The sequence below is a fragment of the Panthera onca genome, chromosome E3 (genome assembly GCF_046562875.1).
Source record: "Panthera onca isolate mPanOnc1 chromosome E3, mPanOnc1 haplotype 2, whole genome shotgun sequence".
NCBI classification, from domain to species: domain Eukaryota; kingdom Metazoa; phylum Chordata; class Mammalia; order Carnivora; family Felidae; genus Panthera; species Panthera onca.
In genome coordinates, this window is record NC_138354.1 from 40,730,465 (window position 1) to 40,755,312 (window position 24,848).

The 24,848-nt window shown below is 59.9% G+C and overlaps 4 protein-coding genes across 18 annotated transcripts in view; 2 read left to right on the plus strand and 2 right to left on the minus strand.

Moving 5' to 3' along the window:
- Positions 1-2,179, plus strand: part of UNKL (unk like zinc finger) — a 37,008-nt gene extending 34,829 nt beyond the window's left edge. For all 8 annotated transcript variants that reach the window (XM_078440298.2, XM_078440300.2, XM_078440293.2 and 5 more), the window contains one exon: positions 1-2,179. In XM_078440298.2, the coding sequence (XP_078296424.2) occupies positions 1-108 (108 nt within the window). In that variant the 3' untranslated portion in view covers positions 109-2,179.
- On the minus strand, positions 2,025-15,010 carry GNPTG (N-acetylglucosamine-1-phosphate transferase subunit gamma). Its single transcript, XM_078440303.2, has 11 exons — positions 14,897-15,010; positions 14,753-14,810; positions 14,604-14,671; positions 3,551-3,605; positions 3,402-3,485; positions 3,220-3,313; positions 3,026-3,140; positions 2,858-2,940; positions 2,650-2,778; positions 2,483-2,564; positions 2,025-2,406 (listed from the first exon to the last, which is right to left on the minus strand). Exons 1-11 carry the CDS (start codon positions 14,952-14,954, stop codon positions 2,309-2,311), a joined length of 924 nt encoding a protein of 307 aa, XP_078296429.1. The 5' UTR covers positions 14,955-15,010; the 3' UTR covers positions 2,025-2,308.
- TSR3 (TSR3 ribosome maturation factor) lies at positions 15,006-17,486 on the plus strand. 2 transcript variants are annotated; one of them, XM_078440302.1, is made up of 6 exons: positions 15,006-15,208; positions 15,310-15,508; positions 15,835-16,028; positions 16,397-16,573; positions 16,777-16,840; positions 17,112-17,486. In XM_078440302.1, exons 1-6 carry the CDS (start codon positions 15,097-15,099, stop codon positions 17,287-17,289), a joined length of 924 nt encoding a protein of 307 aa, XP_078296428.1. In that variant the 5' UTR covers positions 15,006-15,096; the 3' UTR covers positions 17,290-17,486. The 2 variants fall into 2 exon arrangements, with proteins under 2 accessions (XP_078296428.1, XP_078296427.1); XM_078440301.1 differs by having other exon boundaries at positions 15,007-15,208; positions 15,310-15,529.
- BAIAP3 (BAI1 associated protein 3) overlaps positions 17,287-24,848 on the minus strand; it is a 14,154-nt gene continuing 6,592 nt past the window's right edge. The window contains exons 9-34 of one of the 7 annotated variants that reach the window (XM_078440290.2): positions 24,671-24,715; positions 24,454-24,531; positions 24,226-24,328; positions 23,808-23,915; positions 23,615-23,710; positions 23,385-23,488; positions 23,038-23,158; positions 22,505-22,629; positions 22,309-22,399; positions 22,089-22,145; positions 21,905-22,002; positions 21,751-21,802; positions 21,531-21,661; positions 21,164-21,287; positions 20,937-21,080; positions 20,734-20,826; positions 20,446-20,637; positions 20,299-20,367; positions 20,143-20,222; positions 19,953-20,061; positions 19,517-19,588; positions 19,337-19,417; positions 19,123-19,243; positions 18,914-19,037; positions 18,628-18,833; positions 17,287-18,553 (exon numbers count right to left, since the gene is read on the minus strand). In XM_078440290.2, the coding sequence (XP_078296416.2) occupies positions 18,450-18,553; positions 18,628-18,833; positions 18,914-19,037; positions 19,123-19,243; positions 19,337-19,417; positions 19,517-19,588; positions 19,953-20,061; positions 20,143-20,222; positions 20,299-20,367; positions 20,446-20,637; positions 20,734-20,826; positions 20,937-21,080; positions 21,164-21,287; positions 21,531-21,661; positions 21,751-21,802; positions 21,905-22,002; positions 22,089-22,145; positions 22,309-22,399; positions 22,505-22,629; positions 23,038-23,158; positions 23,385-23,488; positions 23,615-23,710; positions 23,808-23,915; positions 24,226-24,328; positions 24,454-24,531; positions 24,671-24,715 (2,728 nt within the window). In that variant the 3' untranslated portion in view covers positions 17,287-18,449. Of the gene's footprint in view, positions 18,554-18,627; positions 18,834-18,913; positions 19,038-19,122; positions 19,418-19,516; positions 20,223-20,298; positions 20,368-20,445; positions 20,638-20,733; positions 20,827-20,936; positions 21,081-21,163; positions 21,662-21,750; positions 21,803-21,904; positions 22,003-22,088; positions 22,146-22,308; positions 22,400-22,504; positions 22,630-23,037; positions 23,159-23,384; positions 23,489-23,614; positions 23,711-23,807; positions 23,916-24,225; positions 24,329-24,453; positions 24,532-24,670; positions 24,716-24,848 lie in introns of those variants that run through there. The other 6 variants (XM_081791772.1, XM_078440286.2, XM_081791768.1 and 3 more) reach the window with 6 other exon arrangements.

Genomic DNA, 24,848 nt, shown 5'->3' on the forward strand with positions numbered 1-24,848 from the left:
GTGATCCTCCAGCTTCGGGCCAAGCAGTGCGCCGTGTGCCGGGAGCGGGCCCGCGGCGGCACCCTGCAGCCCTGCGCCTGCTGCGAGGGCCCACCGCTCCCATGGTGACCGCCGCGTCCTCACCGGCCCCTCGGGCGCCCCCGGGCTCTGGAACGACGGGGGCTCGCGGACCTGACGCACCGGGACCCTGACCAGCACTTTGTAAACCGGGGGATTTAGACGTTCTAAGTCGCTGTAAGCTGCTTCCTAGGTTCGTGATTTTTTTTACTACGCGGTAACATGAAGCTTTGTACGTGTACTGTGAGCTGAGGACATTTCCTGTCAGTTTCTTGTTAATTCACGGTATGGTAAAGACCTTTGATTTCCTCTTCTGAAATTAGTACTTCTGAGATGAGCGTTTATCTAGTAGTGAGAAACACCTAGGACTTGTTAATAGTTTCCAAATTAAGTGCAGACATAGTATTTATAGCAGTGAGACTGAAAGACACATCTAGGGTTTTAGTTTTGTGAAAGGGACGCTCTCGATGGCATGCACGCGCACATTAATTGGAGGTTTGTATTCCAGGCCCGTGAAATGGCGTTGCGCCTGATTTGCCCCATGACCCGTGGCCACTTTTTCTAAGTGCCTGAGCCTTGCAAAAGGAGCGAAGGAGGCCCTTTGCGCGGGTCCATTCTCTCCTCTAGTGAGCAGCACGGCGGGGGGGCCCGTTGGTGGAGGCTTCCGCGTTAGTTTTACAAAGCTGTGCCTCGGCACCCGTAGCCTCTGGAACCTGCTGGAGGGCGTCCCGGCTCCTTCGTGGGCAGCCTGAGGCCAGAGACTCGCTCATGCCCCTCCCTGCGACCAGACAGACGCCTGCCCGGGACCCCTGCCTGCAAAGGAGAGGCTCACAGGCCGCGGTGTAACCCAGGTATTACCAGGGTCACTCGGGGGACCCCAGGGTTGCAGAGAGAACCTGGCTGCCCTGCCGTGGCAAAAACACTCCCGAGAACCGGTCTGGTTTTGGTGAGGACCAGAATCTTCTCTGGTCTGCACCGGGTCATTTTTCCTAGCAATCTGGGGAGAAGCAAAAGAGGTGAGTGGTCTACCCAGACTTTGCTCTCCCCGAGGCACATCTAGATGGCTGCAAGATCTTTCCCAAACCTGCCGCTGGGGTGGGAGCAGGTCACGGCCCCTCTGGCCTGGAAGTGAGCGCCGGTGCCTCTCGGCCCACTGTGGCTTTGCCAAAGACTTTTAATAGCATTTTTTAAAGCGCAGAATGGCTCGGTAACAATTATCAGTGACCAAATATTTAGTAAGAGGTTTAAAACATTTTTAACGTAAGACAAAGCGATAGTTCTGTCCTTTAAGGGGGGCCCGTGGCGGGCTGCAGCGAGTCCATTACTGCAGGCGACCATCGACTTGGTTTTAGCGAATCGACTTTGTTTTTAATGACAGTGATGATGATTTATTAGCTCTTAGAAATGACGTATATTTTGTGCTACTGTTATCACCGTTTAAAATTCTTTATTTTTATTAATATTTATGCACTTGTTTCACATTTCAGACCTTTGGTCTTTTATGGGAAACAGAACAACGTTTTTATTGTGGGTCCCCAGCCTCGGCATCGTCAGATGACAAACTGGGAACAGCCCGCGTGCTCCCCGTAGGCGGCTCGGGCGGGCTCCGCACAGCAGGCGGACCAGGCAGGGCTGCAGCGTCGCGGGGCCCCTCGGCCCCGCCTGAGCCGGTCCTTTCTGCTCGGGGTCTTGGCTGTGGCGGCCCTGCTCTCCTGCAGGAGGCGTCCCTACCCCGCAGGCCTCACGGGCTGGGCCACCGCCCTCGCACGGGTGACGGGAGCACTGGGTGCGGTGTTAGCGATCACGGGGCACGTTGTGGCCTCCGGCTGTTTGGAACTGGGGTCAGCAGAAGACCTCAGCTCAGTGTGGACGCTTCATGTGGATTAATTTATGGAAGCCTCAATCTCTGTTTGTTCTGAGTATTTAGAGGAGGTCGTTACTGGAATGAATTTTCTTAACCCAGAAGGTAGTATTTATAAAGCATAATCGTTTACTTGTAGTGAACCGTTCCAAGGTAACACTTGTTTAAATTTTTTTACACTATAGCATTTATGCAATGGTTTACAGAATTCATGGAATTATTTTTATCAGTATGGAAAGTAATTAAAACTTTGAATCTTTATTCTGTCTGCCTCTTTGAGCCGATGCTGACGGCTGGCTGGCCCCGAAGGCAGAGGACGCCCCCCCCCCCCCCCCCCCGATGCTGCTCCCCTCCCACCAGCCTGGCTCTGCCCCTGAGGCCTGTCTCAGGTCACAAGGTGTTCCCTCGCAGTCCCGGGTCGCCTCGGAGCTGTTCCGCTGTCCCGTCTGTGGGTGTCCTGGGGCCCCCGTGCTCAGAGGGGGGCGTTTCTGCCAGAACAGCGAGTGGCAGGAGGTCAGCGCAGGTCCCGCGGGTGGGCTGAGCCCCCACACCCCCGCGACTCACCCGCGGCCTGCGTGTAGGGGATGCCATGCTGTGTCAGCACGCTCCGGAGTCTCCTGACCTCCTTCCACAGCTCCCTGTGTGCCTGGAACAGAGCAGGTAAAAGGGCAGCGCCGTGGCCCCGCGGCGGGAGGCCAGCCCAGGGCTGGGGCGCCCTTCCCCGTCTGTACCTCACTGCAGTTCTCCAGGGTCTGGAACGCCAGGGCCTTGGCACCTCCTTCCCTCAAGGAGTCACCGTCCTCCGGGGTCTTCAAGTAGCCGGCCTCCTCAAAGAGCGCCCTGAGCAACTTCTCGTAGCCCTGAGGGTCGTGGAAGAGGGAACCCCCAGCTCCTGGCCGCCCTGTGCCCGGGCAAGGGGGTGCCCGCCTGGCGCCTCACCTGGGACGTGATCAGCTCGTCAGCCAGGTCCTGTTCCACCTGGTCCCACCTGTGCTGCAGGGCCGCCGGCAGGGCCGGGTACACTGCAAGCGACCCAGCAGACGGGGGCTTAGCTGAGCACCTCTGCCCCCCCCCCCCCCCCCCCGGGGCAGCCGCCCCGGGGCCCACCTAACAGGGAGTGCGGGTGGCAGACCAGAGGCGTCTCAAAGGTCAGCGCGTAGACGCAGGTGCTGGGCTCAGACACGTGTGCCAGGCGGTTGCTTTTCCCACAGGTAAGCTCCACCTGTGGGAGAGCCTTGGTGGGCAGGTGGGGGGCGAGGAGCCTGCCCCCTCCCCCCAGGGTCCCCCCGACGCAGGCCCACCTTGCTCTGCCGGCTCCGGGAGCGGCAGGAGTCGCCGTCCCTCATCCACATGCCCCTGAAGGTGTTGTTAGAGATCTCCCACTCGTGCCAGATGCTGGGGGGGAACGAGCGCGTGAGGCGGGCCAGGGGTGCCTGTGGGGGGCGGGGGGGGGTCCCCGCGAGCAGCCGGCGGCCCCTCTCACCCCAGGATCCCGCTGTAAGCGTTCCAGCGGAAGGTCTGCTCGTGCTGCGTCACGTTGTGGAAGGGGCACAGCTCGTACTTGTACCTGCGGGCACAGCGGCGTCAGGGGGGTCCTGGCGCCCGTCCCCGCCGGCAGCGCCCCACACTCACGTGGACTCCACCAGGCTGAAGCACTTGCCGGAGAGCCTGAAGAGGTGCGCGGGCCCTGGAAGAGAGCGCGACAGCCGAGTCCGGCGGGGGCGTCCGCGGCTGGGACTCGGGACGGGAGCACCGGGGCCCACTGAAGCGACCTCCGAGGGCGACAGCGGGCACCCTGCAGCTGGCGGGCTGGCCTCCGCGCTCGGGCGGAAAGGGGGGCGCTGAGACTTCCTGGAGCCGGGGGCGGGAGGCGGCCGGGGGACAACGGGGCCCCAAGAAGCGTGGGAAGGAAAGACGGGCGAAAGCAGCCGCGCGCTCACGGGTCGTCGACGAGGAGGCACGGAGCCCGGGTCGCAACAAATCCCTACCCGGGGACACAGGGCCTCATCTAGGGGAGCGGTGACAGAGCGGTCCCAGCAGAAGCCCAGACGCCTCTCTGGGAGTAAAGGCTTCTAAACCACCTGAGGTGTGCTAGAAGAACTGGGACACAGGCCGACACAAGAACAGGGGACAGCGGGAAGGAAGGCTGGAGCAGACGGCGGAGACCAGGGCTCGGTGCCACTCCGGCAGACGGAAGAGCCGGGCCGTGGGGCGGGGTCGCAGCATGGGGGCCCCCGCGGGAGGGCTCGGATGGGCCGAGCGTCTGGGAGGACCAGCAGAAAGTCCCCAATGTGACAGAAGAGGGGAACTCCAAGGAGGACAGGCCCAGACCCTCGGCAGACACCCAAGGGCGACGAGAACGGAGGCCCGTCGAGGGACCCAGCCTGCAGCCTGGAAGGCGGCGCAGTGAAGGACGCGGCCGTCAACCCACCCGCCAGGCGGACGGGGGATGGCGGAGGGGACCCGGTCCCCGCAGGGTGCCCTCCCCTTGGAACGGCGAAGGCGAAGTCACGGCTGCGGCACAGAGCCGGGATGCTTGCCGTCCCGACCTTGTCAGTGTACCGAATGTGGAAGGTGCATCACAAAACCATCACACGTCTTTGCTGGTGGGTCCCCGGCGTCTGAGGAGGTGAGCGTGAGACGGACAGCAGAGCTGGGGGGGGGGGGGGGGGGACGACACACTGATTTTGTTCGTGACTCAAACTGACAAGAAACTGCAATCAGATCTGAATAACCTGATGTTATGAACCCCCAGAGTGACACAGAGGGAAAGAAGCGTCACAAGGGAGGAAACGAGGGACGAAATACACACTCTGTTTCCTGGGAGTCCTTCCTTATCAACACGTCCAAGTGAAGGATTAACTATCCATCCAGTCGAAAGCCACAGGCCAGCCAAGGGAAGGAGACCCCTCAGAGAGGCTCCCGTTGGCTGTGAGAGTCAGGAGAAAGACGGCCGGGGCGGCCACACCGCCACCAGAGCGACCGTATGCCACAGTCAGGAGAGACAACGGGTGTTCTGTTCTGAATAAACCTAAAAGGACTAAAACGCCACTTTCTGATCACAACGGAAACCAGAAATCAACAGCAGGAGCAGGAAATGCACAGATCCAGAGTACTAACACTCAAGGGAAATCAGAAAATACTCGAGACAAGGAGAGCAGGAGGCTCAGAGCCCAGGTGCTGAGAGGGAGCCGGGCGTCTCCGGCACGTTCAAGTACGCGCTCACGCCCGTGACCTAGCTCTCACACTCTCAGCACTAAAACGAGCACACGAGACACAAAGCTAGCAGAAGAAAGAAAACGAAAAGCAGTAAAACCCAACACTGCTTCTTTAAGAAGCTCCCCAAGATCCTAAGTGTTTCGCTAGACTGACTAAAACACACACACGAGCGCTGAAACCCCTAAAACCAGGCAGGAATGTGGGGACGCTGCCAGTTTGGCTCAAAGACGGCTACCGGAATACTGAACGAGCCGGCTGCCAACGGATCGGTCACCTATGCGAAACGGGCAGTTCCTAGGAACGCACCATTTATCACTCCTTCTCAAGGGTCCCCAAGCCACGGAAGAGCGGACCACATGCTGCTTCACGGTGTGGGGCCAGCGTCACCCCGAACCCAAAGTCAACAAGTCACAAGGAAACCACGGTCCAATATCCACTCCGAACAGGAGTGCAAAAAAACCTCCACGAAACACTAGCAGACTGATTGCAACAACGCATTGAAAGGTTCCTACGTCGTCACCAAGTGGGGTTGATTCCTGGAATGTGAGAATGGTTCAAAATACAACAATCACGGTAACAACACGATCCACTACCAGACCGAGGGGGGACCCCACGGCCACGCGACTGTTGCAGAAAAAGCACCTGACAAAATTCAACCCTCTTTCATGACACAAAGCCTCCACAACCAAGGAAACGAAGGAAACTGCCACCAACGCAGAAGCCGTATGGGCAGACCCCACGGCTGACCTCAGACGGAACGTGGGCAACACCCAGCGCGTCCCTCCTCCCGTTGGGCGCTCTTCGCCGTCGACGCCGCACTCAAGTTCTACCACAGCGATCAGGCAAGAAAGAAAAGGCATCCAAACTGGAAAGGAAGAAAGAACTACGTGGCCACGTTAGCAGACGACATGATCGCGTATGTAGAAAACCCTAGTGGGGACTCCTGGGCAGCTCAGTCGGATCAGTGTCTGACCCTTGATTTCAGCTCAGGTCACGATCTCACGGTTTGTGGGACCGAGCCCCGCATCAGGCTTTGTGCTGACAGCAAGGAACCTGCTTGGGACACACTGCACGCCTCCTTCCTCCCCAAAATAAACAAAAAGGGAAAAGAAAGAAAAGCAAACCCTAGGGTCCACAAAAATCTGTGAGCAAAGGGGCAAGATACAAAGTTGACACTGAAGAACGATGTGTGTTTTTCTACACTGACAACAACCCAAAAAGGAAATTTAAGACGATTCCATTTATAACGGTACCAAAAAATACATGTATTTTGGAATAAACCGAAGAGGCAAAATACTTGCACAGAGAAAACTACGAGATAGCACCTAAAGAATTAAGCATGTAAATAAATGAAATAAATGGAGAGAGACCCTGTGTTCGTGGATAGGACGATTTAATATTAAAATGTGAATACTCTCCTAAATGACCTAATTCAGGGCAATCCATACCAAAATCCCAGGAACTTTTTTTTTTTTTTTTTTTTTACAGAAATAGTAAAACCCTTCCTAAAATTAAAACAGAATCTCAAAGAACCCCAAACAGCCAAAACTATCTTGAAAAAGAACAGTTGAGGGGCGCCTGGGTGGCGCAGTCGGTTAAGCGTCCGACTTCAGCCAGGTCACGATCTCGCGGTCCGTGAGTTCGAGCCCCGTGTCAGGCTCTGGGCTGATGGCTCGGAGCCTGGAGCCTGTTTCTGATTCTGTGTCTCCCTCTCTCTCTGCCCCTCCCCCGTTCATGCTCTGTCTCTCTCTGTCCCAAAAATAAATAAAAAAAAAAAAAAAACGTTGAAAAAAAAAAGAAAAAGAACAGTTGAAAAAATTCCTTATTTCAAAACTTACTGCAAGACTACACATTAGAACAGTGCGACCCTGGCTTAAAGACAGACAGGTGCAGCGAGAGGACAGAAGATACCTCATAAATAAAGTCTTGAACATACATCCATATGATATGACGTGGGTGCCAAGACCATTCAGCAGGGAAAAGACAGTCTTCTCCATAAGTGGTGCTGGGAAACTTGCATGCACACAAGGATGACGCTGGACCCTTACTCTACACAGTACGCAAAAATAACTCGGGGCACCTGGCGGGGGGGCAGCCTGTTGAGCATCTGACTCTCGATTTCAGCTCAGGTCACAATCTCATGGTTTGTGGGATCGATCAGGGTTTGTGCTGACAGCATGGACCCTTCCTGGGATTCTCTCTCTGCCCCTCTCGCACACGTACTCTATCTCAAAAATAAACCAACATTAAAAATAAACATTAAAGGGCGCCTGGGTGGCTCAGTCGGTTGAGCGTCCGACTTTGGCTCGGGTCATGATCTCACAGCTCGTGAGTTCGAGCCCCACGTCGGGCTCTGTGCTGACAGCTCGGAGCCTGGAGCCTGCTTCTGCTTCTGTGTCTCCCTCTCCCCCTAACCCACTTGCATTCTGTCTCTGTCTCTCTCAAAAATAAACATTAAGAAATGAAAATTAAAAAAATAAAATCTATACGTACGATGGAGTATCATTCAGCCTTTACAAGTTCATCCTGACACCTGTTAAAACAGAGATGAACCTTGGAGACCTACGCTAAGTGAGCTATGCCGGTCACAAAAAGGCCAACACAGGACTCCACTTACGTGAGGTCCTTAGTCTGTGTGACTGGCTCTGACAAAAGGCCACACCCGGGGTGAGTTCTAAACTAATTTTTCACAGTTCAGGAGGCTGGAAGTACAAATAGGGCACCAGCACGGTCAAGTTCTGGTTCACGGGGACAGGGGGAGGCACCTCTTACGTCCCCCACATGGTGGAAGCGGCTGGAAAGGTCTGGCGCCTCCCTTGGGAAGGGAAGAGGGTGCAGGTCCCACTGTCGAGGGCTCCACCCTTGTGACGCAAGCACCTCTTAATACCATCAGTTTGGGGGTTCAGGCATCAACGTACAAATGTGGGGGGGGGGGACACAGCCAGACCACAGCAGCTATCTAGAGCAAATTCAGACAGACGTAGAAGGTGGTGTTGGGGCTGGGGCAGGGGAACAGGAGCGTGGCCTTTAATTAGTTTCAGTTCCAGAAGAGGAGACGTTTCTGGAGACAGATGGTGGTGCGCACAACAACGTGAATGTGCTTCATGTCCCTGCACTGTAGGGACTGGTTAAAATAGGAAATTTTATGTATGTTTTGCCACAATGAAAAAGAAGTATCAGAATGCAGAATCATAAACAGAATCCAAACGGTCTAAGGGCGCCCAGCTGGCTGAGTCAGAAGAGTAGGCGACTCTTGATCTCAGGGTTGTAAGTTCAAGCCCCATGATGGGTGTACAGATAACTTAAAAATAAATGAATAAACCTGAAAAGAAAAAAACCCAGTATAGTAACATAAGAACATAAGAACAGACACGGAGATGAATGGAACAGAGAGCCCAGAAATAAACACGCACATACGGGCAATTAACTCAAGAGAAGGAGCCAAGAATCTACAGTGGGGACAGGACAGTCTGTTCAATAAATGGCGGGGGACACCGGACCACTACCTTAGGCCACACGCACAGATTAACTCAAAAAGTATTAAAGACGTGAATGTGAGACCTGAAACCATGAAGCTCCTGGAGGAGAACGGGCGGGAAGCTCCCGACAGCGGCCTTGGCGATGAACTTTTGGATCTGGCCACAAAAGCAAACACTGACAAGTGGGACTACGTAAAACTGGAAAGTTTCCGCACAGAGAGACCAACAAGATGAAAAGGCAAGCTCCTGGACGGGCAAACGTATCTGCAGACCACCTCTCTGATGAGGGCTTCAAAACCCAAAATGCAAAGAGCTCCTGCGACTCAACAGCGAAAAGAAAACCATCTCACCATCTCAAGGAGACGCCTGCAGCCCTGTGCTCACTGCAGCCTGAGTTCAGCGGCCGAGACACGGAAGCACCTAGGCGACCGTGCCCGGTGGACGAATAAAGAGGCGGTGTGCACACACAGCCGAACAGCACTCAGCCACGGACGAGGGAATCCTGCCATCCGCGACGTGCGTGGACCTTGAGAGCACTATGCTAAGTGACATCAGAGAAACACAGATACTGGATGTCACACGTGGAATCTAAAAAATAAGCCACCAGACATAAGATCCAGAGAACAGACCGGTGGCCGCCAGAGGACCGAATGGGTGAGGGCGTCAAACGGAACCCACTTCCAGTGTAAGCAAGGCTCGGGGACTGGAACCCGACCACGTTTTCTCTCTGAAAACTGCTGAGAGAGTAGACACCAAGAGAGCACATCACAAGAAAAAGCGACGCGCAGCTACGACAGGTGACGGTTGTTAATTACACTTGCTACGGCGATCACTCTGCACTGGGTACAAATACCAACTCCCGTCCTGTGCGCCCGGAACTACTACCGTGTTGCACACCTATTACACCTCCACTTAAAAAGGACCAACGAATGCCCCCCCTCCCCCAGGGAGCACAAGGTAAGAGGACGAGGCGGGCTGCACGTGAGCCATGTGAACGTCTGCACGTGCAAAGTTACAAGGATGACCTACGTCCCTGCAGCTAAAACCAGATGAACCCAACTGTGTGCAACCGGGAGGGCCAGCTCAGGAAGAACCGCTCGTTTAAGAACATGAGGTTTCCTGAGCCCACAGTAATAACCCCACGTGACACTTCTGACACCGTCCTAGGTGTGCCATAGGACAGAGCGGGAACTCTGGGCGACACCGAGCCCTCAGTGGCTCCGGAAGGCTTTGGGGAGCACTCAGAAGCGGGCGTGGGGCGCACGTGATCGTGCAGCTTCTGCCTCGGGGCGGGCCCAGTGGCACCACTGTGGTGGCCGAGCCCGGGCAGGCCCTCCCCAGTCTCCCTGACGGCAGGGGATGACCCAGCAGCCATAGGCGGAGGAGAAGCCCGGAGCTGCTTCACCGAGAGGGCCGCGTGCCCACAGGGACGGGCGCCCCCACTTAGGACGGGTGGCCGGTGGCCGGTGTGACCTCTATGCTAAGTGCTTTAGGCTCAGCCCTTCAACTCCCGACACCCGAAGAAAACCCATGCGCTTGACAAAACTAAGCGAGAAGAACCAGGGAGGGGCTCACTGGTGCCATCTTCTCCTGAGCGGAGCCTGCATCTGAGCTGCTGACGAGCGCAACACGGCCGGGAAGTCACGGAAACGTGAAGGCTCTGCTCTGGTTTGCAACTAGACAACTGTGGACAAGACCACCCTGACCTTCCAACTCCCCGGACTGTAGGCGTCAGTGGCGGGGAAGCAGTCAAGCCCACACGTGGCTTTTGGGGGAAAAACACAACAAAACATAACAGCATGGGCTTTAAAAATCAAGTTAGGAATATTCCTCTATATGGAAAACTTAAATTAAGGGGTCCTCTCATCTACTTCGTTTTAAAAACAAAACTTAACTGGCGCCTGGGTGACTCAGTCGGTTGAGCGTCCGACTTCGGCTCGGGCCACGATCTCGTGGTTCTTGAGTTCAAGCCCCGTGTCGGGCTCTGGGCTGATGGCTCAGAGCCTGGAGCCTGCTTTGGATTCTGTGTCTCCCTCTCTCTCTGGCCCTCCCCCTGTTCATGCTCTGTCTCTGTCTCAAAAATAAACAAACGTTACAAAAAAAAAAATGAAACTTAAAGGGCGTCTGGGTGGCTCAGTCAGTTGGGCGTCCGACTTCGGCTCAGGTCATGATCTCACGCTCCATGAGTTCGAGCCCCATGTCGGGCTCTGTGCTGACAGCTCGGAGCCTGGAGCCTGTTTCAGATTCTGTGTCTCCCTCTCTCTCTGGCCCTCCCCCCGTTCATGCTTTGTCTCTGTCTCAAAAATAAATAAACATTAAAAAAAAAAAGAAACTTAAAGGGCCCTAGGTGGCTCAGTCAGTTGAGCATCTGACTCTTGATTTTGGCTCAGGTCAGGATCACACAGTTCATGGGATCAAGCCCCACATCAGGCTCTTCACTGACAGCATGGAACCTGCTTGGAATTCTCTCCCTCACTCACACACTCTCTTTTGCCTCAAAATAAATAAACTTTAAAAAAAATATTTAAGTGCTGAAAGAAATTTACTATTGTCAGGCTGAATGGACAGTTTTTCACTGAATTTTTTCAACTTTATTTGCCGTGTGCTTCACTGGAACCATTTTCGTTTATATACATCATATGTGCTCAGAGCTCTGGTTTTTAACAACTCAGCGAGCGACTTAAAGTGCGGGGTAACTGCTGTGATCCTGTTTACTCTCGCTTTCTAGCCTGCACGCCAGACTTGACGAAAGGGCCCATCTCTACCGGAGGCCCCTTGCTCTCCTCCAGATCGCTAACCTCCTGAATTCTGGTTTTCATCTGCTTAAGGAAAATCATCGCGCTACGTTATTTAAAAAACATTCCGACTGAGGCTCCTGGGTGGCTCAGTCGGCTGGGCGTCCGGCTCTTCATGTCGGCTCGGGGCATGATCTCACCGGTCTGTGGGTTCAAGCCCCGTGTCGGGCTCTGCGCGGACAGTGCAGAGCCTGCGTGGGATTTTGTCTCCCCCGCTTGCTCTCTGCCCCCACCCCTCACACACGTGCGCTCTCTCTCAAAATAACTAAATAAGCTTTAAAAAAAAAATTCAAGGGTCTCACATTAAAGGTTTTGGTAGTAACACTAGTGGTTTTTCAAAAGGAAGCTTAATTAGCAGAATTAGCTCTTGCTGAGACAGCTGGGTGCTCTCCCCATGCTGCTCGGGGCGGGTGTCCGTATCTGTGACGCCCCGAACCCTTCACTCCCCTTCCATAAAGCAGCATCTCTGGACACCTCATTCTGGGAAGCCTGCTTGCATCAGAGTAAAAGACGCACATTTCGGTGGGGATAAGTGGTAAAAATGGAGAGTTTTGTCCTGATTACACAAAGCTAGGCTCTAAAATATTTTCTAACAAACTATTTGAACTGTATAATCCCAACGCGTCAAATATTCTCTGGGAGTTTTATATAAGCATATGGCTCCATAGGCCATAAGTCTTCCATTTAAGATACAATTTCAAAACAGAAGGGACCCCTCAGCGGGGCACCTTGGTGGCTCAGTCGGCTAAGCATCCGACTTCGGCTTAGGTCATGAGCTCACAGTCTGTGCGTTCAAGCCCCGCATCAGGCTCCGTGCTGACAGCTCAGAGACTGGAGCCTGCTTCGGATTCTGTGTCTCCCCCTCTCTCTGTCCCTCCCCACTCATGCTCCATCTCACTCTCTCTCTCAAAAATAAGATTTTAAAAAGTTAAAAAAAACCAAACACCTTATCAATCAGTCTATGAGTAATTAGTTTTTTTTTTTTTTTTTACATTTATTTATTTTGAAAAAGAGTGCGCGTGTGTGCACTCAAGTAGGGGAGGGGCAGAGGGAGGAAGAGAGAATCCCAAGCGGGCTATGTGTTGTCAGCACAGAGCCCATGTGAGGCTTGAATCCCCCGTGACATTCAAGACCTGTGAGATCATGACCTGAACCAGAACCAAAAGTGGGATGCTCAACGGACTGAGCCACCCAGGCGCCCCGAATCTCAGTGTCTGTATATACTCACCAAAAAGAAAACAGTGATGGCACAACAACCAGAGGAATCCCAGAAACATGAGTCCGGAAAGACACGAGACAGGCGAGCATGTGCTCCAGAACTCCACTCAGCTGGAGTACAAGCCCAGATGACCCTCCTCTACAGGGACGGAAACCAGAAAGCGATGGGGAGGAGATTTTGGAAAGAAACTCACAGGAATCTTCTGCTGGAGAGAACTGTTCTCTACCTCGTCTGGGGCTGTGATGGCATGGATGTGGTCAGTTGTCCCACTTCATCAAAGTGAATGTGTCAACTATAGCTCCAGAAATACGGTTTAAATCTGAGCCAACGATGATACTCAAAAAGAAAAGAGAAACAAGCAAAGGGGGGAAAAGGAACGCCCCTCTTTATCAGGTGCCATCGGCTGGCAGAGGCAGGGACAGGAGAGAGGCAGAAAATGGGTGCACACCCTCCTCCCTCAAGGTAGACGGTGAAACCACTGGACACAGCAGTTATGGAATTACCGCTAATTGTGGGGGGTGGGAGGTCCGATCCAGACTGGAACTACCCAGGGATAAGGTGTCCTGATAGTTTCAAATGGTGCGACAAAACGCAAGTTCCCTTTCTTCAGAATGGCCACAGGAAAACAAGGAAAGGCGAGGCAAACGCTTACTGCCACGCTGAGACGTGGTGTTCGCCGCCCCGTTTCTCTTTTCCACACTTTTCATAACAAACAGGATACATTTGTTTAGGGTGAAAGCTCACATCTGTCCCTCTCGGATCTCATCCCCCCCATCCCTCTGGCCTCGCGCTCAAGGCCTCTACCTGGCCACTCCTTTTGCTGCCCCCTCCTCCCCAGATATCCCCACCCTTTCCTTTTCGCCTTCAGCCTCCGACCAAATGTCGCTTCTCAGCCTTTTCCTGGCCCCCTATTTAAAAGGGGAATCCCCAAGGGCGCCGGGCTGGGGGCTCAGTCCATAGAGCAGTACTCTCCAACTCAGGATCCCCTCTGTGCCCCGCGCTGGGTGTAGAATTTACATAACAACAATTAAAACGGCGACCCTCAAGACCACCCTTGCCCCAGACGCGCGCGCGCGCACACACACACACAGGCACGCACGCGCGCCTGCCTGCCTGCCTGCTTGCTTGCTTGCAAGCTCTTCCCTGCTTTCACACCTCTGGAGCATTTCCCACCATCAACCACTCTACACTTCACCTACTTCGTAGCTTACTGGCGCGCGCACAGCCCGTTAGACCGTCGACTCCAGGAGGACAAGCTGTGTTTTTTGCTCATTGCTGCGTTCCCAGCACAGACCCTAACACATAGTACTGTGCAGTTAAAAAACAAAAAAACAACAAAAAAAACTAGATGTTTCCTGCTTGTATTTCTCACTGAACGAGCCAGCAACTCCAGTTGTGGTATGGGACCTTAGGAAACCACTCACACAGGGTAGGAAGAGGCGATCCGCAGGAGGAAAGTTTCTAATGGCCAACAAACCAAACACCTGGCAACAAAGACACGCAGAGCCATCCTATAAACCACTAAGTATCAAGAGAAAAGGGTGAAGACCTATGTTCACCCTCTTAAAAAGTTCCAAGACACACAGTGAGCGACAACAGCAAATGAGCAAACCTGTGTCGTTATTACTTTAACAGAAAAAGACAGAAAAATAAATCTTAAAAAAAGAGAAAAAATTCACGAAAGCAAATTAGTGCACGTTTTTACTTGTGTGCTCATGAACGTAAGCATGAAACACGTCTGTACCCAACTGTTCACGGAGATCACCTCCACAGACGGAATTAAAAAGGACTAAAGGGGTAGCGACTTAACTTGTCCTAGAACGTTCTGGAATTGCATCGCGCCCTCAAGCTCTGAAAGGCTGACAAACCAAGGCACGGGCCTCCCAGGCTGCCCCTCTGCCCCGGGGTCGGGAACCCACGCCGGCTCCCGGCTCCCTGCCCCGCCGCCCCCGCATCCAGGGTCCGGCACTCACCAGACAGCGGGGAAGGATCCCTCTTGGGCTGCAGGCGACTGGTCTGGGGCAGGAACGGGTTGTTGAGCCTACGGGGAGCGGCAGGGTCAGGGGGCACCGGGCTCCGGGCGGCCCCGCCGCGCCCCGCCGCGCCCCGCGGGGCCGCTCACCCGAACGAGTTGGGCTCCTCCACCACCTTCATCTTGGCGGCAGCGGCGGCAGCGGGCCCTGCGGGGAACGGGGCGGTGAGGAGGCGGCCGGGCGGCGCCGGCGGGGGACGCACGGGAGGGGCCCCGGGGCGCAGGGACACTAACCGCGCGCCGCGAGCCCCAGCAGCAGCAGCAGCAGGAAGCCCCCCGGCCTCGCCGCCATCGCCGGCCGCGCGCGCCGTCACGTGGGCGCCGTTAGGTCACGTGGGCGCCGCCGGGCCGGAAGTGGCGCCCGGCGCCTGCGCAGGTGGGCCGCGGAGGAGGCGTGCGCCCCGAGTGTCGGGGACCCCAGGCTGCTCCCTGCCATGGGCCGCAGGAGGGCGGCGCGCGGGCCGGTGGCCGAAGGCGGCCGCGCTCGGCGCCCCGCTGGCCGCTCCCTGGAGGCCTTCGCGGAGGAGGTGGGCGCCGCGCTGCGCGGTGAGTGGGGCGCGATCGGGGAATGGGCCGGGGGTCGCAGGCCCGGGGCGGGCCCTCGGAGCTGCGCCTGAGGCTCGGTACCCTTCTCTGCTCCGGTGCAGCGTCCGTGGAGCCAGAGGCGGCCGAGGACGAGGGCATTTCGGGGCCGGCGCGGCTGCCGTGCCCGCTGGCCATGTGGGAGCTGGGCCACTGCGACCCCCGGCGCTGCACGGGCCGCAAGCTGGCCCGCCTGGGCCTGGTGCGCTGCCTGCGCCTGGGCCACAGGTTCGGCGGCCTGGTGCTCAGCCCCGTGGGCTCCCAGTACGTGTCCCCCGCGGACAGGTAGGAGCGGGGGGGTCAGGGGCGTGGGCGGGAGTCTCAGTAAGCCCCCGGCCCTGGCGCATCATTCCTTTCTGAGCTTTTCTACCTGCCTAGTTTGTGCCCCCCGCCCCCATCCCTAACGCAGGACATAGTAGGACCTCAGTAAACGTTTGTGGAGTGAATAAAGGAGCCTACCCCGGGAACACACACCGTCGGGGCTGTTTGGGGGCCGGGGAATGATGTTCTTGTATCTCTAGTGAAGTCAGTTTTCAGGACTCCACCGTGGTGCGGGCCCCCAGAACCTAGCCCTCCTCTGCTTCTGACAGACAGCTGGTGGCACGGTGTGGGGTCGCGGTCATCGACTGCTCCTGGGCCCGACTGGATGAGACACCGTTTGGGAAGATGCGGGGGGGCCACTTGCGGCTGCTGCCCCACCTGGTAGCAGCCAACCCCGTGAACTACGGCCGACCCTGCAAACTGTCTTGCGTGGAGGCTTTTGCCGCCACCTTCTGCATCCTCGGTGAGCGCCCGAGCCCGCCAGCCTGGAAGTCTGGCTAGGCTCCCAGCAGTGTGTTTTCTGCTGGCACGTCCCGGGAGGGACGGGAGGGCCCGTGGGGTGGTCAAGGTGGACAGGCTAGGATTTCAATCCCACCTTTGTCACCCCTCCACTTGTCCTCAGAGAATTTATGGTCCCGGTAGAGGCTCAGACAGGCGGCCCCACGAGACGTGGGAAGAGGGCCTTAGTGGATGGCGGAGGCGGGTGAGCAGGCCGTCTGGACCGCGGGACGGAGTGTCAGATCTTGGGACAGCCTTGAGGGTGCTGGGAGCACACTCGGGATGGGAGAGGGATGGTCAACATCCTTGCGTTTTCTGTGTCCTCACTGTCAGGCTTCTCCGACCTTGCTGTCATCTTGCTGCGGAAGTTCAAATGGGGCAAGGGCTTCCTAGACCTGAACCGCCAGCTCCTGGACAAGTACGCGGCCTGCAGCGGCCCAGAGGAGGTGCTGCAGGCGGAGCAGGAGTTCCTGGCCTGCGCCAAGGAGCACCCCGGGGAGGAGGAAATCGGTGAGGCCTGGCATGGACACAAGCCCCCTGGCTGGGTGCCAGGACGCTAATGCTAATCCTCCTCCAGGCATGCAGCCTCTTTTTGAGAAGCTGGGGGGCGGGGGGGGGGGGGGGGGAGGCGCATCCTGCCCCAGCTTGTGGGAGGCTTGTGTGCGCTCTGAGGTCAGGTGTGGGTGTTTTTCTTACTTGCTTCCTCTGTTCAGATCCTTTCGATGTGGATTCTGGGCGAGAGTTTGCAAACCCCAACAGGCCGCTGGCTGGCACCCGGTAGGTCCTTGGGCTTCCCAGTATGGGGACAGGTCAGACCCAGGGCTGTCCTCTGGCCTCGGCCCCTCCTGTGGATTGCGGGGGGGGGGGGGGGTGGATCCCCAAACAACAGCACGATGATTTTGTGACTGTGGTCAAGGACCGTGGCCACCCCATTGGAGAGGTGCTGGTATCGAGAACACGGGGAATAGGAGACTCCGTTCTCAGCTGGGCTTCTGTGAGTGAGCGTGCCGGGAATGGTGCCTTTAGTGAACGCACCTCTCCCTTCCAGGCTGCTTACAGACAGCAGTGACAGCGACAGCGAGGACGAGCCTGTGGAGCGTGGGCCTGATGCCGAGGACGGAGGAGACAGCGGCGGCTGCCCTGAAGAGGGTTCTCAGAAGTGGGAGGCAGAGGCCAGGGCCCCCGCCCAGGTTTGGAAAGGAATCAAGAAACGGCAGAGAGACTAAAGGTTGCAGACACGTATATTTTTTGAGGCGGAGCAATAAGAAACTCGAGAGAGAGCGGCAGGGTCTGTGGGGATACAGACAGGCTGGCAGCCTCAGCCCTCTCAACACCGAGTGGCCCTGGACTGTGTCCCCACGGTTCTGACACAGCTGTGCTCTGGGGCCTTCGAGCCCTCCCAGTGAAGCTGCAAGCCAGGAGACCCCGGTGTGAGCCTGTTTCTTTGCACTTGCCCTGGGGATGGGGGGGAGGGGACTCTCAGTCTCCAGTGAGGCCGAGTGGGACGGGAAGGGTCGGACGGGAAGGGTCTGGGCCGCTGGACGGTGGGGTGCCGGGCTTGGGGCCCATCTTGCGTGGGCACGCGTGTGCGCACACGGAGGGACAGTAACTGCACAGCTGAGTGGCCGACATGGGGCCCCTCACCCTGACCGATCGACCTTGCACGAGGTCCCGGCCTCACAGTGACGTGGGGGCACCCTCCCCCAGGCCTAGGAGCCAGGTGGGGATTGGAGACCCGGGCGCTGCTTAGCAAACCTCTGTGTGTGCCCTCGGGTGAGGGTGAAGGGTCCCAGACGCTCACTTTGTCCCTCCACCAGGACACCTGGGAGCGGTTTCCCACCACAGCTGGAGTTGTCCAGACTCAAACCTGGGCCATCCCTCCTGTTGGCCTGCGAGGCCCTGCCACACGCCCCACCCCACAAAGCGAAGACCATGCTTCCTCTGAGAAGGGCTGTGGCACTGGTAACGTTTGGGGCAGGCTGTTCCTTGCTGGGCGGAGGGCGCTGTCACATTTACCGCAGGACTTCCAGCAGCGTCCTTAGTCTCGCCATGGGTGCCGTGGCACCTCCTTCAGTAGTAGTCGTGAGCACCGAAAACGCCTCCAGACGTAGCCTGATGTCTCCTGGGGAGCAGAGCCACCCCTCCGGGAACCCTGCGCGGGCTGCACAAGCTAAGGTTGCAGATAGAGAAGCTTGCCGGGTGGCCAGGCCCCGCGAGTTACCCCCAGATCCAGGGTGGGGGGCTGCTCGCTGGACGCAAGGGGTTCACGGTACACACCACACAGACACGGCCGGGGCAGCACGCACGCCACACGGGGGAGCATGAGCCCCGCTGCACAAAGCTGATGCGGGGCAGGACTGGGGAGGGGGGGGGGGGCGGGCCGGGCTCAGGGGTCCGCTTCCATGCACTTCTCCAGCTCCTTGAGTCTCTTGACAAATTCCTGCGCCTCCTTGTTGGTGCGGCCCTCCAGCATCCTCAGTGCCGACTTCACTACAGGCGGGAGGGTGGGGCCGGCATGAGACCGCGGCGGCCGTCGAACCCGCCACCCCCGGACCCTCACTCACCCTGGGCCCTGGGCCGGCGCAGATGCAAGGTGACGGGCTGCCTGGCCCTCGCGCTCCCTCCCACCTGAGGTCGTGCTATGCCACCGACGCTGCCCAGGCCGAGGGCTGCCTCCCCCGCGAAGTCGTTGGTGGACAGCCAGTCGTGGTCCATGACGGTGAACAGCACGCAGGCACCGCGGCGGCGGCACGCCTCTGCGGGCACAGAGCTGCGGGCGAAGGGCAGTCCCTGGAGCCCTGCCCCCTGTCCGGGAGGGGGCGGGGTTCGCGGGGGTGGGGGGACACTCACAAGTAGAAGAGCTCGTCGTACACGGGGTGCAGCGTCCGGTTCTTCACCTGGGTCCTCTGGCTGCGGACCAGCGGGAAGAGGTGTGGCGGGCCCAGCTCCACGATCACAAACGGGTCACTCAGGCCTGGGGGGGCACAGCCGCGTGCGGACCCTGAGCGGCGGCCCCGCCCCCTCCCCCCCCCTCCGCTGGCCCCGGCCCCGCCCCTCACCGTTGGCGTCCAGCGGGGGCAGGTCCGCGGCGTGCAGCACCTCCACCACCAGCCGCTGCTCGGCTGCCTCGTAGTGACAGCGCACGCTCAGGCGTCCGAACCGCTTCTGCTCCAGGGACCTCTGCGGAAGGGCTTGCGCCAGTGACCGCGGCGCAGGGGTTCGGGGGCGGGGCCGCGTGCCCACACTGCGCGTGCGCACACGGGGCCTCGCTACCTGCTTGAGCTTGTCCAGGTAGTACTGCTCGATGCACTCGCGGGTGGAGCACTGATGCAGGCGCAGCTCCTCCTCCAGCCTCTGGGGAGCCGAGGGGCTGCTGATCGTGGGCCCCCCCCCCCCCGCCCCCGGCGCCGCGCCCCCCTCTCCCGCCGCCCGAGGTCCCGGGGCCAGACTCACCTTGTAGCTTCCGTCTTTCAGGCTCTCCAGGGGCAGACCCTGGCCCTCTGCGTGGAAAAAACTCACCAGGGCCTGGGGGCAGGGCGAAGTGGGAGGGATGTGGGGCACTGCTCGTGCTGGGGCTAGCGGCCGGGCCAGGCGGAGCCCTGAGCAGCACCAGGGCGCCTGGGAGCCCTGGGGCAGAGCCACTTGTCACACCTAGCGCAAACGGGGGGGGGGGGGGGAGGGAATGCCAGTGCCTGGGGCCCGACAACGGTCTTGGCAGGTGGCCCAGGTGCTGCTCACACAGACGGCCGGCAGGGAGGAGGCACTGGTCTGGTGGGAGTCCCAGGGGAGCGGTCCGGGCTGGGAAGGCCAGGCCTCCCGGCCGAGGGCACATGGCCGGGTGCCCGGGACAAGGGCCTGGGAGCCCCAGCAGGGAGGCCCCTCCACCTACCTCCAGCGTAAAGTGGAAGCGGCCGTAGAAATCAGCAGAGACGTCGAGGTTTGCCCCCAGTGCCCGAAGGATGGCCTGCAGGAGCAGCTCCCAGAGGGCCTCCAGCACCCTGCAGGGACACTCCGTGCCCGTGCCCGTGCCCGTGAAGGGACCCCAGGCCCCGCCCCGGCCCAACCGCCCCAAGCTGTACCTGCTAAGGTTCTCCTTCACCAGGGAGGTATTCAGCAGGGCCAGCTTCTCATCCAAGTACTTCATGAGCGGGGCCACGGCCTGCGGGCAGCATCCTCAGTGCCACACTGCCCGGGCCCCACCCCGCGCACGCTCCCCTCGGTGCCCAGGCCCTCACTTCATCGTTCTGGATGGAGTCGGGCGACAGGCTGATGTGCTGCACGTACTTCCTGATGTCAGCCACCATCTGAGGGACGGCAGAGCTCAGCACCAAGTGGCAGTGAGGGGGCGGCCGGGTCCTCCGCCCGCCCGCCCGCCCGCCCACCTTGGAGGTCAGGTGCGCCGTCACGGTGTGGACCTCCTGCTGCAGATCTTCGTCCAGGGCCTGTGCACAGCCGAGCAGAGGGCGCGGGAGCACCCCCTCGGGCCCGGAGGTCACCTCCGGCCACGCCAGACCCCGCAGCGTCTGCCCGGCAGCCTTGCGCAGGAGCTCCACGTTGTTGAGAACCACACAGAGCTGGGGAGGCGGCCCACGTCGGGGGGGAGGGGTCGGCAGCCCGGTGGTGGCCCCGCCCCGCCCCCGGCCCCGCCCCCTGCCCGCCAGGCCGCTCACTGGCTCGCTCACTGCCTCGCCCGCGGCCCCCGGCTGAGCGTCCACCTTCTTCCGCAGCAGCTCAGTGTAGAAGAGGGTGGCCGCACACAGGTCCTACGGTGGGAGACGAGGGCTCAGGAGCTGCGGGCTGTGTCCCCTGGGCCCGCGGCCCTCCCAGACTCGTCTCCTCCCAGACCACGCTCCCCAACGCACAGCCAACACACCTGGCTGAGCTGGGTGCCCAGGGCCTCGGCCTGGGCAGGGTCAGGCCATGCCAGGCGGGCCCACAGCTCCTGGATGTGACTGAAGCAGAGACTAGCCGAGGCCGCAGAACTGCTGTGCTTGGAGGAGGCGTCCATGGGCTCCAGCTAGGAAGGCAGGAGGAGGCCTGGGTGGCAAGGGGGGGGGCCCTGGCTGAGCCCAGCACCCTCAGGCCCGGGCGCTTACTCACCGTGTCCACATCCACGGCTCCCTGCAGCCTCCACCTGACCTGGTCCCGCAGCACCTGCAGCCAAAGCTTCACAGCGGGCAGGAACGGGCCATGGATGCCAGCCAGGGCGAGGGAGCGGCTGTCGCTGTGGCAGGAGGCCAGTGGGAGCTCGCCCGGACTCCGACACCTTGAGCCAGCACGTCCCAGGGTCCCGGCCCAAGGGGACACCCGGGAGAGCCTGCCTCCAAGGTCCCTCGGGCTGTCCCAGAGGCCTCCTAGAGGAGGCTGCGGGACAGGTGGGAGGGGGTGCAGGTCTGGGAGGCCAACAGTGGGAGGAGACAGACAGGGGAGGTGGGGGGAAGGAGATAGGTTGGGGCAGGGCACCCACCGGCCGGGGATGCTGCTCCAGAAACGCTGGATGTCCGCCAGGGTCACGTACAGTTCGAAGAGCCCTGAGGCCACCTCGAGGGTCATCTTGGGGCTCAGCTCCTCCGTCAGCACCCATGCCTCCTCGGCCACCTACTCAGGAGGACGCATTCAGGCCACCAGCAACAGGGAAAGCGGGCCCCTTCCCAGCCCGGGGGCTTCTCCCCACAGCCCTTCCTCACCAGTCGCTCCAGCTGCCGGAAAGTGAGTGTGAAGAAGTCGATGTCGGTGATGCTGCAGGGAACAAATGTCACACGCCTGCTTGCCCCGCCACCGGCCTGGCGGCATCCCTGAGGGGCCGGGGGCGGGGACGGCGGGCAGAGCCCGGGGCCCCACCTGTGGAAGAGGCTGGCGTAGATGCCGTAGCAGGACTGCAGATCCTCGTAGACGGCGTCCGCCAGCTCGACCAGCCCGGCGAGGCGCTGCGGCCCCGACTGCGAGGAAGCCCGGTTCACACTGACCTTCTGGCCCGCACCTACTTGCCGCCCCCCCCCCCTTCCGCTCCCCTCCCCCGCGGCACCTGCTCTCGAGGACTCTTGGTGTTCAGGAGCCTGTCATACCACTCACGGTTGCCTCTCTGCAAGACAAGCCACCAACACGGGGTGGTGGGTTGGGGGGGAGGTTAAAAGGGCCCTGGAGCGTGGCGGAGCAGGCCGGGAGCCGGGGGTGGGCGCGGCTGGGCACCCCCCGTGTGGGCCGCGAGGGGCGGGCACCGGGCACAGATTCGCTACCAGACACACCTTCAGAGCAGCAGAGATGTCCGCATTTAGTTCTGTCCGGAAGGAGCACACCTCAAAGGAAGGCTGGAAGATCTGCATCTTGCTGAGACACCTGGAGGGGCCGCCCGCTGACTGTGCGCTGCCCCGCCCAGCTCCCTACCCACCCCCACCGACCCCCCACGCCCCCACCCCCGGCCAGGACCTGGGCTACACCCACTTGAGCAGCAGCTCCAGACGATAGACGGCAGTGCTGTTGGTGGCGGGGAAGAAGTCCCGAAGCTGACGCAGCAGCCGCAGCCCAAACTCCGAGAAGGCATTGAAGCTGTCAGCCAGGCTCTCCTCCTGGGGGCACCGGCCCGTCGGAGCTGACCCCCACTGCCCTCCCCACGGGGCGGGTAGGGGCAGCCAGTCTGCAAGGGCCTCCTCGGGCCATCCGTGGGCCTGGTTTCTCCAAACTCAGCCACCACAGTCCCCACGGCCTCAGGGCCTTGGCGCCCCCCGTTCCCCCTACCCAGCTTCGAGCACCCACTCCCTCCGTCCCTCGCCCAGATGGAGGGCACGACCTCCCTCCCCTGGGACTCGGACACATCCCCTGTCTCCGCATTGCACAGTACCCGCTCTATCCTGGGTCATGAAGTTTGTTTTCAGCCCCACAGGGCCCTGTGAGCCCAGCACCCCATGTGGGTAGCACTCCGCCCTGTCTGCCCCAGCGCCAGCGGCCCCACAGCACACCCCCCAGGAACAGCTCACCTGCCCTTGGGGCAGCGAAGACGCCTCCTCCCAATGCGCCTGCATGTCCTCCAGCAGCCCCAGCAGGTAGCCGTAGTCCAGGGTCCGGGTCTGATGGTGGCGGCTGCTGACCTGCCAGTGCCTGCAAGTCGGGGGGAGCCCCGCCCATGGGCACGGAGACCCCGATGAGACCACCGCGCCCGTGCCCCTCCTACTTGCCCCTTACACGCCCCCAACTCCCCCATGGCACCGCCCCCTTTCATGCCTTCCCACTCAGAGGACTCCTTCCCTCGCTCGCCCCGCCCCGAGGCCCGCCCACCCGCCGCCGGCCTCCCTGTGCCCCGCCCCCGGAGGCCCCGCCCACTCACAGCACAGCCAGCTGCAGCGCCGACAGGTTGTTTTGCGCGCCGTGCAGGCAGAGGATCGTGGCCGCGGGCCCGCTGAGCTCTCCCCGCCAGCAGCTCGCCTTGGGCTGGGGGAGTTGGGGGCAGGCGTGGATGCAGGCAGGGGCCGCCATCCCCTCCTCCCCCCGGTGCCCAGGCTCCCCTGCTCTGCCTCCCCAGGCGCCCGGTCAGCCCCGTCCGGAGGGCGAGGCTACCTCCTCGGATCGGTGCTCGAACTGCAGGAGACGACTGAGCAGCAGCATGTAGGACAGGAAGCCCGCCCGCCCGCGCTGGCTCATGCCCGTGTCCCTCTGGAATGCAGGAGCCGCCCGTCACATGCCCTGCCCAAGCCCGTGGGCAGGGGTGCAAGGCCAAGACGCAGGGCGGGGGACCCCCACGGCTCCCCACCTGTGTGGTGATCAGCTTGAGGACCAGCTGGCAGTCTCCTTGAACGCGGGAGGCGCTGGAGCGTGGTTCCAGCTTGAACCAGCGGTCTTCACCGGCCACGGGCACTTCCTGAAAGGAAAGGGTTCACACCCGCCATCCCCCCTCCAGCTCCCTCCCACGGACTCTCTGTGGGACCAAGAGGAGAACACACAGCTCTGCTGGCCCCGGAGACGGGTGGTCAGCACCGAGTGAGCCCTCAGGGGTGCCCGGACCCCCAGGAAGCTGTTCCTTCCCCCTCCCCTGCAGCTCAAGGCCCCACCAGCCCAAGAAGGCCAGGAGATGCTTGGGGGAGTCGCAGGGCAGACCCACCAGCAGTATCCCCGGAGGATGAGACCCCACAAACAGGCGGTCCGTGAGCGAAGCCCCGGCCCCCACTCACCCGGACGGGTATGTTGAGACACCCCAGGAAATCATCTGTGTGGTCCTCCGCGGGCCCTGCTGTCCCATTTGCACGGGCCGACTTGACAATCTGTTTAAAATACCTAGGCAAAGCCGGGGGGGGGGGGGGCGGCCCCACCTTAGTCCCTGGGGAGCTACTCTCTGCTGGCCAACGTGGCCAAGCTGCAGCCCCAGTGTCTGGGGGGCACGAGGGTCCCACCTGTCATACCTGCTCATGCCCTTCAGGCCGATGACTTCATTCAGCTTCCTGCATGCTTCCACCAGAGACACATCATCGTCATGGTCCCTAGGGGCGGGGCACGGAAACCTGGCTTGTCTGGAGACTGGCTGGGCCCTGAGTGTCCTCTCTCAACCCCCACCCCACCCCCCCCCCCCCGAGCAGGTGCACCCACACCGGCTGCCCTGCAGGGACCAGGGACATCTACCAGATATCCAGGTGCAGCTGGTCTGTGCTGACATCCTCGATCTCACTGTAAGGAAAACGGAGAGAAGCCCAGAGGGTGGAGGACCATCCCCTGCCCAGGGCTAGGGCAGGGACAATTTCAGGAGCTGCGGGCAGGGGTCCACGAGCTCGAGCTCTCAGGACAGGCCGCCCGGATTTGG